The sequence below is a fragment of the Dendrobates tinctorius genome, unplaced genomic scaffold (genome assembly GCF_039654945.1).
Source record: "Dendrobates tinctorius isolate UK_male_01 unplaced genomic scaffold, ASM3965494v1 ptg000162l, whole genome shotgun sequence".
Taxonomy (NCBI): Eukaryota; Metazoa; Chordata; class Amphibia; order Anura; family Dendrobatidae; genus Dendrobates; species Dendrobates tinctorius.
Genome location: NW_027361829.1, coordinates 72,725,848 through 72,740,938, shown reverse-complemented (window position 1 = coordinate 72,740,938; position 15,091 = coordinate 72,725,848). Strand labels below are relative to the sequence as shown.

The 15,091-nt window shown below is 46.8% G+C and overlaps 1 protein-coding gene across 2 annotated transcripts in view; it reads left to right on the top strand.

Moving 5' to 3' along the window:
- Positions 1 to 15,091, top strand: part of MYRIP (myosin VIIA and Rab interacting protein) — an 811,455-nt gene that overhangs the window by 565,310 nt on the left and 231,054 nt on the right. For both annotated transcript variants that reach the window (XM_073550109.1, XM_073550108.1), the window contains exon 5: positions 3,688 to 3,768. In XM_073550109.1, coding sequence (XP_073406210.1) covers positions 3,688 to 3,768 — 81 coding nt within the window. The remainder of the gene's footprint in view (positions 1 to 3,687; positions 3,769 to 15,091) is intronic.

The following is a 15,091-nucleotide window of genomic DNA, read 5'->3' as shown; positions in this document are numbered from 1 at the left end:
CACAGTACTGCTTGATCCTAGGCAGGAGCTTTATTAAACATTTAAATAGTAACTTAGTGTTTGGAAGATATCTTATATGTGTTAGGCCCGTTAATTTTTAGCAGCCCGTTAATTTTTAGCAGCTAAGTGTGAGTCTGAAGTTGGCTAAGTGTGGAGAAGAGGCATCATGGGGTGGGACCTGAGCTCTCCACTGATTGTTCAAAAGACCTCTTAAAAATCCACAGCTCAGAAGACAGGACTATGACTATTTATTCACTGGATCCACTCTGCATTGTGTGCATGCTCTCATGTCTCTTGAGCTGCGATCTTCTAGGAGGTCTTTTGTTAAGCGACTGGTGGGTGCCAGAACTGGGTGACCCACCAATCTGCTCAGAATTGGCATAAAACAACAAATATCCCAAAAGTTTAGATATTCATTAAAGTGAACTTGTCAGCAGGATTTTGCAAAATAAACTACAGGCAATTTCAGATTGAGTGTAAAACTGAATAAAATGATACCTGGGGTGAAGAAATCCATCTTGTGGTTCTTTTGTAATCAGTGTTAGAAGTTTTCAGTTAATGATATGCTCGTAGTCCGGGGCAGGACAGTAAGCAGGTCTTATCCTCTTGCTTTATGCCAAAGAAACCAAGAAAAGACCTGTCCACAGGCCGCCCGAGGCACAAATAGTCTGTCTCTCTATCTCTCTGTCTCTATGATGAGGAACATGTTTGTGCTTTGGGGTGGGCCTGTGGTAAGGTCTTTCCTTGGTTTCTTTGATCAGGAATATAAGACTGCCCACAATCCCACCACGGAGCACGAGCATCTCATTAGCTGAAAACTTCTAACACTTATTACACAAGAAGCAGAAGATGGATTTCTTCACCCCAGGTATCATTTTAATCAGTTTAACATTGCCAACCTGAATATGCCTGTAGTTTACTTGGCAGTATCCTGTTGACAGGTTTGCTTAAAGCGGATATCTCAAGTTTGAAAGTTATTCCCTATCCACGGGATAGGGAATAACTTTCCAATCACTGGGCATCCAAGCGCCATGGTTCTCACTGATCCTGAGGACTGGGGATCTGAAAAGCACCAGTTGAATGCAGCAGAGGCATCCGCACTACTGCCTCATTAATTTTATCATGCGATATGCATACTTCCAACCACAATCTGACTAGATGGTCGTTACCTCGCTCAATTTACCTGCAAAGTCGGATTGTGCCCGGAAGTATTCAAATCACATACTTGCAGTCACAAAACCACCGTTCCTGACCCTGACACCGGAGAATCCTCACAGCAAGCAGTGTGTGATCTTAGGATTCACAAGTCTGCAGTAACATAGAGTGATTGCAGTTTTGTAGTTTTAGACCAGACAACCCCTTTGACACTGCAGCCAGTAGTGGGAAACTGATTAGCGATATATCTGAACAGGCTGTCAAACACCCCATGCACGAGCAAAACGTCCATTTTAAGCTTACTGAAAGGGAGTCTGTCACCTCAAAATGACAATTAGACTGCATAAAGATTTTTATAGGGGACGTAGCCCCTACTAAAATAATACCAGGCCCTTATTGAAATATTACCAGGCATATACAGTTTATAATGATATTTGTTGAAAAAACGACATTTACCGTATATACTCGAGTATAAGTCGACCCAAGTATAAGTCGACTCGAGACACCTAGTTTTGCCACGTAAAACTGGGAAAGCTTATTGACTCAAGTATAAGCCGGGTATGCATTGTTCCCCTCTTCCTTGTCCTGGTATGTGTGGCTCCCCCCGTCCTGTCCTGGTATGTGTGGCTCCCTCATGCTGTCCTGGTATGCATGGCTTCCCCCGCAGCTGTCCTGGTATGCGTGGCTCAACGCATAGCTGTCCTGGTATGAATGGCTTCCCCGTCCAGTCCTGGTATGTGTGACTCACCCGTCGCTGTCCTGGTATGCGTGGCTTTCCCCGTAGCTGCCCTGGTATGTGTGCCTCCCCGCGTATATCTGTCCTGGTATGAGTGGCTCCCCTGTCCTGTTCTGGTATGTATACACAAAAAAGTGGAGCATATAAACCATAACAATTCCAAAGATAGCAATATAAAACATACTTTTATTGGTACAAAAATTTAAGCTCATATACAAAATGATCATAAACAATTACAGAGCCATTTGACACAGGTCAGAATGCACCAACAATAAAAATACAACGTACTACGTCATGAGCATGAAAGCACGGGAACAGGTAAATGTAATACCCTATAGAGCCCACAACTATATCCAAAAATAGGTGTATATGTCTAAATAGACGAAGTCAACTATAGCCCAAACCAAATGGGGGGCATACAGTGGGGATCTGTCCTTATTCATCCCACCTATATACCCCAAAACTATGTCCAAAAATTGTGTGTGTATGTTTAAGTAAACACAGACAAGTGTATCCCAAACCAAGTGGAGCGCATACAGTAAGGATCTATCCCTGTTCCTTCCACCATAACATAGTGTACCAGTCTAAGTATCCATGATTATATTCTGCCAAAGTGTGGCTAAAGAAAAGAAAAGGGGGAAGGACAAAGAGGGGAAGACAGAGGTTATCATAAGGGAAATTCACCTTTACCCGTGCTGGTGTCCATGTGAAGATGCGCACCCCTACGCGCGTTTCACGTTAGCTTCCTCGGGGGATCCTGATATTTGCCATATAATATGTATTCTGTACTTGAGATCACGTTATTTACCTGTCCTGGTATGTGTGGCTCACCCGTCGCTGTCCTGGTATGTGTGGCTCCCCCATTGCTGTCCTGGTATGCATGGCTCCCCTTCACTATACTGGTATGATGGGTCCCCCTTCACTGTCCTGGTATGCGTGGCTCCCCCATAACTGTCCTGGTATGCATGGTTCCCCCCATCGCTGTCCTGGTATGTGTGGCTCCCCCCCATCCTGGTATGCATGCTTCCTAAAAAAAAAGTATCCTACTCACCCTCCAGCGTACCCTCACAGCACCTCGTGCCAGCTTCCTACAGCTCTCCCTGTGCTGAGTGATCATGTGGCACCGCTCATTAAGGTAATGAATTTTCCCTCCACGCCAATGGGAGTGGAGACTCGTGCATCTGCATTACCTTAATGAGTGGTGCTATGTGATCGCTCAGCACAGGAAGTGCTCAAGGAAACTGGCATTAACGAGATGCTGCAAGGGCGCCAGGACCAACGAGATGCAGGGCACACTGGAAGGTGAGTATGATGTCTTCTGGAAGCCAGCGACTGAGGCTGCAGATGTCACTGTGCACGATATAAAAGAAATTAATATTCATTTCTCTTTAGCAGCGGCACAGGTTGTAGCCACAGCCGCTGACTCCTGTCTCTGTGACCCGCTGCTCTGCTGTTCCCCCTCCCCCGCTTGCCCTCTAGGACAAATGACTTATGTATAAGCCAAGGGGGGCGTTTTCAGCACAAAAAATGTGCTAAAAAACTCAGCTTCTACATGAGTATATGCGGTATTTAATATGCACATGATGACACTTTCGTGCATCCTTGACACGGCCTAAGCCTTGGTGCCAGAGGGAACGACATTGGCATGGGAGGTGAGTATAGGATTTATTATCCTTTGGGGCCAAACATTTAGTTTAAGAAGGTGTTATCCTAGTAGTAGACGACCCCTTTAAAATTCAATAGTTTGTTTTTTTCATATAGTTATATTGATATTAACATGGTTTCTTTCTTTTCAGAGGGAAGTTTTATTGACGAAAGTTTAGAAAATGAAGGAAGTATTTGTGGGAGTGACTCAGCATTCTACAGGCAGACACAAGGTAACATCTATTTTTCATAATATTAAAGAGATTATCTAGTCATGTAAGTGTGATGACTTATCCTTTAACAGCTTTCCGACCGCCCACTGTACATAAACGTCTGTGCTTGCTGGGCTGTCGGCAGCGCTGACGTTTACGAGTGGTCAGGGATCTCACAGCGCTCAGGACCCCTAGGGTCCTGCAAGTGCTGCAATTCCTGTCCAGAGCGGTAGCTCTAACAGATGACACCATCAGGACCTTATTGGATCAGGTCCCAATGATGTTAACCCTTTGCTATCTTCTAGCTGTGATCGCGGCATTTAGCAGATATCAGAGAGAGACTACAGCTGTACTCACATCTCCAATGCCCCGCCGTGATTAGATCTGATCACATCACGGGAGATCCTGCGTTGTCCCAGCAACAGGAGGTCATGTGATGACTTACGGGTCTGCCAGCTATGGTGCAGCTGAGTCTAAAAAGCGATCTACCTGTGTAACACTTGCAGCTCTCATACAATGCAATACATGTATATTGCATTGTATGAGACCAGTGATCAGAGAAGCAAAAAGTGAAGTCCCATACAGGAACTAAGTGAAAAAGTAAAAAAAAAAAGTTTTAAAACTATTAAAAAAAATCTCAAAATAAAAAAAGAAGAAAAAATATTAAACCAATAAATATATACTGTATTTTTCGGACTATAAGATGCACTTTTCCCTCCAAAATTTATGGGGACAATAGGGGTGCGTCTTATAGTCAGAATATACTACCAAAATATTGTGGCGGCGGTCCGGGTCCGATGCTGCAGGGCGTTGTAGCCTCCCTTCCCTGGCTGGTGGAGCAGTTAAGCTCTGTGGTGCGGCGGTGGTACTCTGTGGTGGTGCGACGGTGATGCTCTGTGGTGTGGTGGAGCTCGGCCGGCATTTCGTTCCCGAGATCTGAATCTGAGCATGCGCCGCCTCCAGCTGCCATTTCTCGGAGGCCACCGCATCGCAGCAGATTGAGATCTCATTGCCGAGATCTCAATCTCAGCATGCGCTGCCACCTGCGGCCAATTTCCCGGAGATCACTGCATCGCGGCAATGGATCTGTGGGGACCTCTGGGTTTTCACAAAATGCCGGCGGAGCCCCGCCACACTACGGAGCATCACCGCTGCACCTGTTGCAAAATGCCGGTGGAGCCCCAGAGCACCAGAGAGCGCCACCACAGCACCTGTCGCAAAATGCCGGTGGAGCCTCAGAGCACCACCATCGCACCAGCCTTGGATGGGATTTACCAGTGGCCACCACACCAGCCTGGACCACCAAGCAACCCCTGTAACCACGCTTCCCTGTGACCACTCCTCTACCCCTGCCGATATCTCCCCGGTAAGCTGAATTCGAACTGTAAGACGAACCCCTGTTTGACAAATTATTTTTTTTCCTTATTTGCCGTCTGAATATTTGGGGTGCGTCTTATGGTCCGGTGTGTCTTATAGTCTGAAAAATACAATATATTTATGTAAAAACAAAAAAGTACACATACTTGGTATCGCCGCGTCCAGAACGAGCCGACCTTTAAAATTGTCACACTTGTTAACTCCTTCAGTGCACACCATAAACAAAAACCTTTGCTTTTTCATCATGCCATCAAACAAAAAGTAGAATAAAACCCGATCAAAAAGTTAAATCAAAATAAAAAGGTAGCAATGAAAACGTCATCTTGTCCCGCAAAAAACAAGCTGCCATACAGCTACAACAGCGGAAAAATAAAAAAGTTATAGCTCTCAGAATAAAGTGATGCAAAAACAATTATTTTTTCAGTTTGTCTGATTTTTCTCTTTATAAGTTTTTATTTTTGAGTAAAATGTAAATTGCTCTTTTATTCTATAAACTACTGACAATATGTCTTCGAATGCCCAAGCACTAAATTTTGTATTTATTTTGAGAAAATGAGGAATGGTCAAAATAACAAAAAAATGCAGTGCTTGCAGACCTCAAATAATACTAAGAAAACAAGTTCATAATCATTTAGAAACAACTATACTAATGTTTTAACTCAGTAAGAGTTCAGAAATCAATATTTTGTGGAATATCCATGATTTTTAATTACAGCTTTAATGTGTCTTGGCATGCTTTCCACCAGTCTTTCACACTGCTTTTGGGTGACCTTATGCCACTCCTGGTACAAAAATTTAAGCAATTTGTCTTTGTTTGATGGCTTGTGGCTATCCATCGTCCTCTTGTTTACATTCCAGAGGTTTTCAATGGGGTTCAGGTCTGGAGATTGGGCTGCCCATGACAGGAATTTGATGTGGTGGTCCTTCATCCACACATTGATTGACCTAGCTGTGTGGCATGGTGCATTGTCCTGCTGGAAAAAACAGTCTTCAGAGTTGGGGAACATTGCCTGAACAGAAGGAATCAACTGTTTTTCCAGGATAACCTTGTATTCAGCTTGATTCATACATCCTTCACAAAGATTAACCTGCCCAATTGCAGCCTTGCTGAAGCATCCCCAGATCATCACCGATCCTCCACCAAATTTCACAGTGGGTACAAAACACTGTGCCTTGTATGCCTCTCCAGGTCTCTGTCTAACCATTATACAACCAGGTGTTGGGTCCTATCATGCGCCCAAGTAGTCATTTTTCAACAAATATGGGGTACCTGCGTACTTTGTAAAAATTGCACAACAAACTTTGGCATCCCTTTTCTCCTGTGACTATTGTGAAAACTTAAAAAAATGGGGCTGAAACAACATTTTTGTTGGGAAAATGTGTTTTTTAATTTTCACGTCTCAATATTATAAAATTCTGTGAAGCCCCTGAGGGTTCAAAGTGCTCACCACACATCTAAATAAAGTCCTTGAGGGGTCTAGTTTCCAAAATGGGGTATTTTGTCAGGGGTTTCCACTGTTTAGGCACCTCAGGGGCTCTCCACACGCAACATGGCATCATCTATTGAATCAAGCCAATTTTGCATTTCAAAAGTCAAATGGTGCTCCTTCCCTTCCAAGCCCTACCGTGCGCCCAAACAGTAGTTTTCCTCCACATATGCGGTATCGGCGTACTCAGGAGAAATTGCACAACAAATTTAGGGGACCATTTTTTCTTGCTACCATTTCTCCTTCGTCTCATTGGAGGACACAGGTACTGTGGGTGTATGCTACTGCCGTCTGGAGGCTGACACTAAGTATGCAAAAAAAAGTTAGCTCCTCCTCCGCCGCATACACCCTCGCCCCGATTGCGGGCGGAAACCAGTTTTTTGCTTTGTGTCCTATGGAGGCACACGCAGTCTGGATCTCTCCAGACTATTTTTTTCTAGTTTACCATGAAGATGAGACAGGGGCGACGGATCCTATTGAAAGGGTCCGATCTCCCCAAACCATCAACGGGCAAGCACGCGTTGAGTATCGCCTCCGTATATCCTTTCTCGCACCGAGGGACGTATCTGGGACTTTTCCCCAGACTTCTATTTTTTTATCTTTTTTTTGGAAATGAGACAGGGGCAACGCATCCTATTGAAAGGATCCGATTTCCCCAAACCATCAACGGGCGAGCACGTGCGAGTGTCCCTCCACGTATCCTTTCCCGCGACGTGGGACATTATGCCAGGCTTAGCCCTGTCCACCCCTAGGTATTGAAACCGTGGGCTTGCACATAGGCACAAGACTAGTCTGTGTGGCCCCCACTGCTCCACCAACGCAAGGCAGCGGTGCTGCATGGCGGCGGACGGTCCCTCTCCTCACCCCTACAGGGCAGATGGAGCTAGGGTGCCTGCACCGTCCTAAGATCAAATACCCCAGGTGCTGCTACCGAGGTCCATGATGTAGGTATGGAGCTGGGGAGGGCTCTGGGCAGCGTTTTCTCAGAGGATGGACCCCCCTGTAGAGTCCAATAATAATTGGGGTGGCTGAGGTTGCAGCGACCATGCAGCTCCTCGGGCAGGACCAGGCTGCGATCAGCAGCACCATTTCCCCCTCCTCCCCGTCTCCCTTCCTCCGCTTTCCCTTCCTCCTCTCTCCCTCCCTCCATCCTCTTCCTCCTCCCTCCGGGTACCTGCGCGCGGCTGGGTCTGGGAGGTTCTCCCGTGGGCCGGCGCCGCCAGCGGGTGGAGGAGAGCAGCGTGGGGGATCCGGATCGCTGGGCCAGCAGGGGAGCCTGCACTCGAGTGGGTGGACGGGTCTAATTTAGCCTGCGGCTTCGGCCTAGGCCACGGGTGGAAGTCCCGCCCCCCCGGCGCGACGTCATTTCCGGCGCCACCCTCCGTGACTAGGGCGGGCGCTGGATAAAATTGAGGCCCCGGTTTCTGAGCAGGGTAGGCTGCGATCAGAAGAGCCACTTGCAGCCTACCCAGAGGTGAAGGAGCGCATCGGAGGCAGACCCGGGAGCGCGGGGGGGACACACAGGAGCAGGGTAAGTGCGACCCCGACTCGGAGCTACGCTACAGGCATTTAAAGGGTTACCCTCCTCCTCCTCCTTTCCCCTTGAACTTTCATAAGAGTTGGCCTAAGCAGCGATATGTCTGGGAAAGGAAAAACGCACACGTTCCTTTATGCCGCATGCGTTTCCTGTGGGGTTATGTTCCCACGAGCGCAGACTATTAAATTATGTGAAGCCTGTGACTCCGAACGCACCCAGAAGCCCTCCCCTGCGGAGCCCAGGGGTCTGGATCCCCCGGAATGGGCCCAGAGGCCCTCAGCGAAATGACTCGGGGCATCTGGTACCCGAGGACGGCAGAGTGGGCGGATGTCTACTCAGGTTCTGCCACGTTTGGGTCACGGTGGCACGCGACGCATTGGTGGTGGAACTAGTGTCGTCGGGGTACAAAATAGAATTCGGCAGGGATCCTCCAAGACGATTTTTTCTTTCTTGGCTGCCCATAGCAGAATCCCGGGCAGAGGCATTGCTAGGGGCCATCAAGGTGCTGCAGCGCAATGGGGTCGTGGTCCCTGTACCAGAGTGCGAGAGGACTCAAGGTTTTTATTCCAACCTGTTCGCAGTCCCCAAGAAGGACGGGACAGTAAGGCCAGTTCTGGACTTAAAGCTCTTGAACAGGTTCATCAGAATCAGGCACTTTCGAATGGAATCTCTCCGTTCAGTCGTATCGTCCATGGAGCAGGGAGAATACTTGGCCTCGATCGATGTCCAGGATGCTTACCTGCAAATCCATATTTTTCCCCCGCATCAAAGATTCCTACGTTTTGCAATCGATGGTCGGCATTTCCAATTTGTGGCTCTGCCTTTCGGGTTGGCTACCGCCCCCAGAGTGTTCATGAAGGTAATGGCGGTCGTCATGGCCATTCTACATTCTCGGGGCATAGTGGTTTTACCGTACTTAGACGACCTCTTAGTGAAGGGTCCGTCCTTTCGGGCATGCGAAGAAAATGTCAGCATCACGCTGGATACCCTGTCTCGCCTAGGATGGTTGGTCAACGGGAAAAAGTCCTCCCTTGTCCCAGCTCGGAGGATCTCATTCCTAGGGATGATTTTCGACACCTCCCGAGAGTTGGTAATTCTCCCTCGGGACAAGGCTTGAGCGCTCCGTCAGGGAGTTCGGAATCTTCAACGACCAGGCCCTCACACCATTCGATTTGGGATGAGGGTTCTAGGGAGGATGGTGGCGGCAATGGAGGTGATTCCGTTTGCCCAATTTCATCTGGGTCCCCTGCAGCACGCTCTCTTGACATCTTGGGACAAGAGTCCATTCATGCTCGATCATCAGTGCAGGTTGTCCTCTCGAGTCAGACGGTCACTTTAGTGGTGGACGTGCGACTCCTCTCTTCTTCAGGGGAAGTCCTTTCTCCCAGATCAGTGGTTGGTGATCACAACCGATGCAAGTCTTCTCGGTTGGGGAGCAGTTTTCCGCCATCACATGGCTCAGGGGCAATGGTCGCATCAGGAGAGGCGCCTCCCGATCAACTTAATGGAGATTCGAGCGGTGCGGTTGGCACTGCAGCATTTCCAGCACTTTCTAGCGGGGCGTCTGGTCCGGATTCAATCGCACAACGCCACAGCGGTGGCGTATGTGAATCACCAGGGAGGCACGCGCAGCAGGGCAACCATGCGCGAGATAGAGGATGTACTACGCTGGGCCAAGGGGAACCACTCGGTAATCTCAGCAGTCTACATACCAGGCGTAGAAAATTGGGCAGCAGATTTCCTAAGTCAGCAGGGTGTCACGGCCGGGGAATGGTCTCTGCACCCCGAAGTCTTCCGGCAGATTTGCCAACAGTGGGGGACTCCGGACTTGGATCTGATGGCCTCCAGGGAAAACGCCAAGGTAGCCGTGTTTGTCGCTCGGTCTCAAGACCCGCGAGCAATCGCAGTGGATGCATTGGTCCTACCGTGGAGCCAGTTTCGACTCCCATACCTGCTTCCCCCGCTGCCACTACTTTCGAGGGTCATCAGAAAAATCAAGGCAGAGGGGGTTCCAGCAATTCTGCTGGCCCCAGACTGGCCCTGTCGGGCATGGTACGCGGATCTGGTTCAGCTTCTCGCAGACGTTCCTTGGCGTCTGCCGGAACGGCCAGACTTACTGTCTCAGGGGCCGATCTGCCACCCGAACTCAGGGGCCCTGTGTTTGATGGCATGGCCATTGAATCTTGGATTCTGACCCAGGCGGGGTTTGGGCGTGAAGTGGTTGCTACAATGGTTAGCACCCGGAAGCCTTCCTCGGCGAGAATTTACCGTCACACTTGGAAGGTTTTCTTTCGTTGGTGTCGAGAGCACAGGGTTGCTCCACTGTCTTTTTCGGTTCCCAGCATCCTGGCTTTTCTTCAGTCAGGCCTAGACGCAGGATTGGCCCCGAGCTCCCTTAGGAGACAGATATCGGCCTTGTCTGTCCTCTTCCAGCGAAGGATCGCTACTAATATGCAGGTCAAGACGTTTGTCCAAGGGGTCTCCCATTTGGTGCCCCCCTATAGAGCGCCCATAGACTCCTGGGATCTTAACCTGGTCCTGGGTGTCCTGCTGGAAGCTCCTTTTGAGCCATTACAAGAAGTTTCATTATCATATCTTTCCAGGAAGGTCGTATTCTTGGTAGCCATAACTTCCATTAGGCGGGTTTCGGAGTTGGCAGCCCTATCTTGTAAAGCACCATTTCTGACTTTTTACAAGGATAAGGTAGTCCTTAGACCACCTCCCCCCTTTCTGCCGAAGGTCGTGTCCTCATTTCACATTAATGAGGACATTGTTCTGCCTACATTTTGTCCACACGTTGGACCTAGTGAGAGCGTTCAGGAGGTACGTGTCGAGGACTGCACCTTTTTGCCAGACAGACTCGCTGTTTGTGATCCCCGAAGGGCGCAGGAAGGGGCTCGCAGCCTCAAGGTCGACCATAGCCAGATGGATTCATCTAACTATTCAAGAGGCTTACCGTATTAGAGGCACCTCGATTCCAGCAGGGATAGGGGCGCACTCTACTTGGGCAGTGGGCGCCTCTTGGGCACTTCGGCACCAGGCTTCGGCAGAGCAGGTGTGCAAGGCGGCGACCTGGTCCAGCCTGCATACTTTTTCTAAGCATTACAATGTGCATACTCAGGCTTCGTCAGATGCGAGCCTGGGTAGAAAAATTCTCCAAGCGGCAGTGGCGCACCTTTAAACAGGAGAGCATGCGGCTTGGATCGGTGAGTTGACTTCCCACCCAGGGACTGCTTTAGGACGTCCCACAGTACCTGTGTCCCTCAATGAGACGAAGGAGAAACATGGATTTTTGTGAGTACTCACCGTAAAATCCTTTTCTCCGAGATGCTCATTGGCGGACACAGCACCCACCCTGATAGCCAGTTGGGCTCTTGTTTATTTAATTAGTATAATTCCTTTTTTAAAAAATGGGTAGGGTGGTCCTTTTTCAGATATATGTATTCTGCATTAAGGTTAATTTGTTTTGTGTTCTCCTACTGCTGTTGCACTAAACTGGTTTCCGCCCGCAATCAGGGCGAGGGTGTATGCGGCAGAGGAGGAACTAACTTTTTTTTGTATACTTAGTGTCAGCCTCCAGACAGCAGTAGCATACATCCACAGTACCTATGTCCCCCAATGAGCGTCTCGGAGAAAAGGATTTTACGGTGAGTACTCACAAAAATCCATGTTTTTGTGGAAAAAATGTGTTTTTTAATTTTCACGGCTCAACATTATAAAATTCTGTGAAGCCCCTGAGGTTTCAAGATGCTCACCACACATCTAAAGTCCTTAAGGGGTCTAGTTTCCAAAATGGGGTCATTTGTTGAGGGTTTCCACTGTTTAGGCACTTCAGTGGATTTCCAAATGTGACATGGCGTCAGCCATTGATTCAAGCCAATTTTGTATTCCAAAAGTCAAAAGGCGCTCCTTCCATTCCGAGAACTGCTATGTGCTCAAACAGTAGTTTTCTTCTACATATGTGGTATTGGCCTACTCAGGAGAAATTGCACAACAAATTTTATGGTGCAGTTTCTTCTGTTACCTTTGTGAAAGTGAAAAACATGGCGCTAAAGTAACATTTTTGTGGGAAAAAGTTAAATGTTCATTTTTTCCATCCATATTCCATTAATTTTTGTGAAGCACCTGAAGGGTTAATAAACTTCTTGAATGTGGTTTTGAGCACCTTGAGGGGTGCAGTTTTTAGAATGGTGTCACTTTTGAGTATTTTCTGTCATATGGGCCCCTCAAAGTCACTTCAAATGTGATGTGTCCCTAAAAAAATGGTTTAGAAATTTTATGGAAAAATGATATCCAAGAAGTATTGTTTCTCCTTGCAGAGACTGACATGCTAAGCATGCCGAGATGAGGAGACTTAAAGCCGCAATGCTCCTCTGGGAAATATGCAAATTGTCTCTTCAGAGAGGAAGAGTAGTAGATATTTAGTGCCACCTATTGGAAGTAATAATACTAAAAGCCAATGTCGATCCTTTAACCCCTTAACCCCCAAGGGTGGTTTGCACGTTCATGACCGGGTCAATTTTTTGCAATTCTGACCACTGTCCCTTTATGAGGTAATAACTCTGAAACGCTTCCATGGATCCCGGTGATTCTGACATTGTTTTCTCATGACATATTGTACTTCATGCTAGTGGTAAAATTTCATTCATATAACTTACGTTTATTTGTGAAAAAAGCGGAAATTTGGCGAAAATTTTGAAAATTTTGCAATTTTCCAACTTTGAATTTTTATGCCCTTAAAACAGAGATACGGCACACAAAAAAAACTTAAAAAGTAACATTTCCCACATGTTTACTTTACATCAGCACAATTTTTGAACCAAAATTTTTTTTTTGTTAGGAAGTTATAAGGGTTAAAAGTTGACCAGCGATTTCTCATTTTTGCAACACCATTTTATTTTTACAGACCACATCACATTTGAAATCACTTTGAGGGGTCTATATGATAGAAAATACCCAAAAGTGACACCATTCTAAAAACTGCACCCCTTAAGGTGCTCAAAACCACATTCAAGAAGTTTATTAACCCTTCAGGTGCTTCACAGGAATTTTTTGAATATTTAAAAAAAAAATGAACATTTAACTTTTTTTCACAAAAAAATACTTCAGGTTCAATTTTTTTTAATTTACCAAGGGTAACAGGAGAAATTGGACTGCAAAAGTTATTGTGCAGTTTGTCCTGAGTACGCTGATGCCTGATATGTGAGGGGAACAACTGTTTCGGCGCATGGCAGAGCTCAGAAGGGAAGGAGCGCGGTTTGACTTTTTCAATGCAAAATTGGCTGGAATTCAGATCGGACGCCATGTCACGTTTGGAGAGCCTCTGATGTACCTAAACAGTGGAAACCTCCCACAAGTGACCCCATTTTGGAAACTAGACCCCCCAAGGAACTTATCTAGATATGTGGTGAGAACTTTGAACCCACAAGGGCTTCACAGAAGTTTATAACGTCAGCGGTACAATTAAAAAATCATATTTTTTCCACAAAAATGATCTTTTCACCCCAATTTTTATTTTCCCAAGGGTAACAGGACCCTAAAAGTTATTGTGCAATTTGTCCTGAGTACGCTGATACCCCATATGTGGGTGTAAATGACTATTTGGGTGCATGGCAGAGCTCAGATGGGAAGCAGCACCATTTGACTTTTTTGGCTGGAATTGAGATCGGACACCATGTCGCGATTGGAAAACCCCTGATGTACCAAAACAGTGGAAACCCCCCACAAATGACACCATTTTGGAAACTAGACCCCCCAAAGGAACTTATTTAGATGTGTGTTGAGAACTTTGAACCCCCAAGGGCTTCACAGAAGTTTATAACGTACAGCCGTACAATTAAAAAATCATATTTTTTCCACAAAAATGATCTTTTCACCCTCAATTCTTATTTTTCCAAGGGTAACAGGACCCTAAAAGTTATTGTGCAATTTGTCCTGAGTACGCTGATACCCCACATGTGGGGGTAAACCACTATTTGGGCGCATGGCAGAGCTTGGAAGGGAAGCAGTTCCATTTGACGTTTTTGGCTGTAATTGAGATCGGACACCATGTCGGGTTTGGAAAGCCCCTGATGTGCCAAAACAGTGAAAACCCCCCACAAATGACACCATTTTGGAAACTAGACCCCCCAAAGAACTTATCTAGATGTGTGGTGAGCATTTTGAACCCCCCAGTGCTTCACAGAAGTTTATAACGTCCGGGCGTGAAAATAAAAAAATCGTATTTTTTCCACAACCATGATCTTTTAGTCACCAATTTTTTTATTTTCCCAAGGGTTCCAGGAGAAATTGGACCCCTAAAGTTGTTGTCCAATTTGTCCTGAGTATGCTGATACCCTATATGTGGGAGAAAACTACTGTATGGGCACACGTCGGGGCTCGGAAGGGAGGTAGTGATGTTTTGGAATGCAGACTTTGATGGAATGGTCTGTGGGTGTCATGTTGCCTTTGGAGAGCCCCTGATGTACCTAAACAGTGGAAACCCCCCACAAGTGACCCCATTTTGGAAACTAGACCCCCTAAGGAACTTATCTAGATGTGTGGTGAGCACTTTGAACCCCCCCCAGTGCTTCACAGAAGTTTGGACCCCAAAAGTTGTTTTGCAATTTGTCCTGAGTAGGCTGATACCCTATATGTAGGGGGGGTAAAACACTGTTTGGACGCATGGCAGAGCTTGGAAGGGAAGGAGCACCATTTGACTTTTTTTCAACACAGAATTGGCTGGAATTGAGATCAGATGCCATGTTGCATTTGGAGAGCACCTGATGTGCCCAAACAGTGGAAACCCCCCAATTATAACTCCAACCCCAACCCCAACACACCCCTAACCCTAGCCCTAACCCTAGCCCTAACCCTAGCCCTAACCCTAGCCCTAGTGGTAAAATGGAAATAAATACACTTTCTTTTAATGTTATTATTTTTCCCTAACTAAGTGAATGATAAC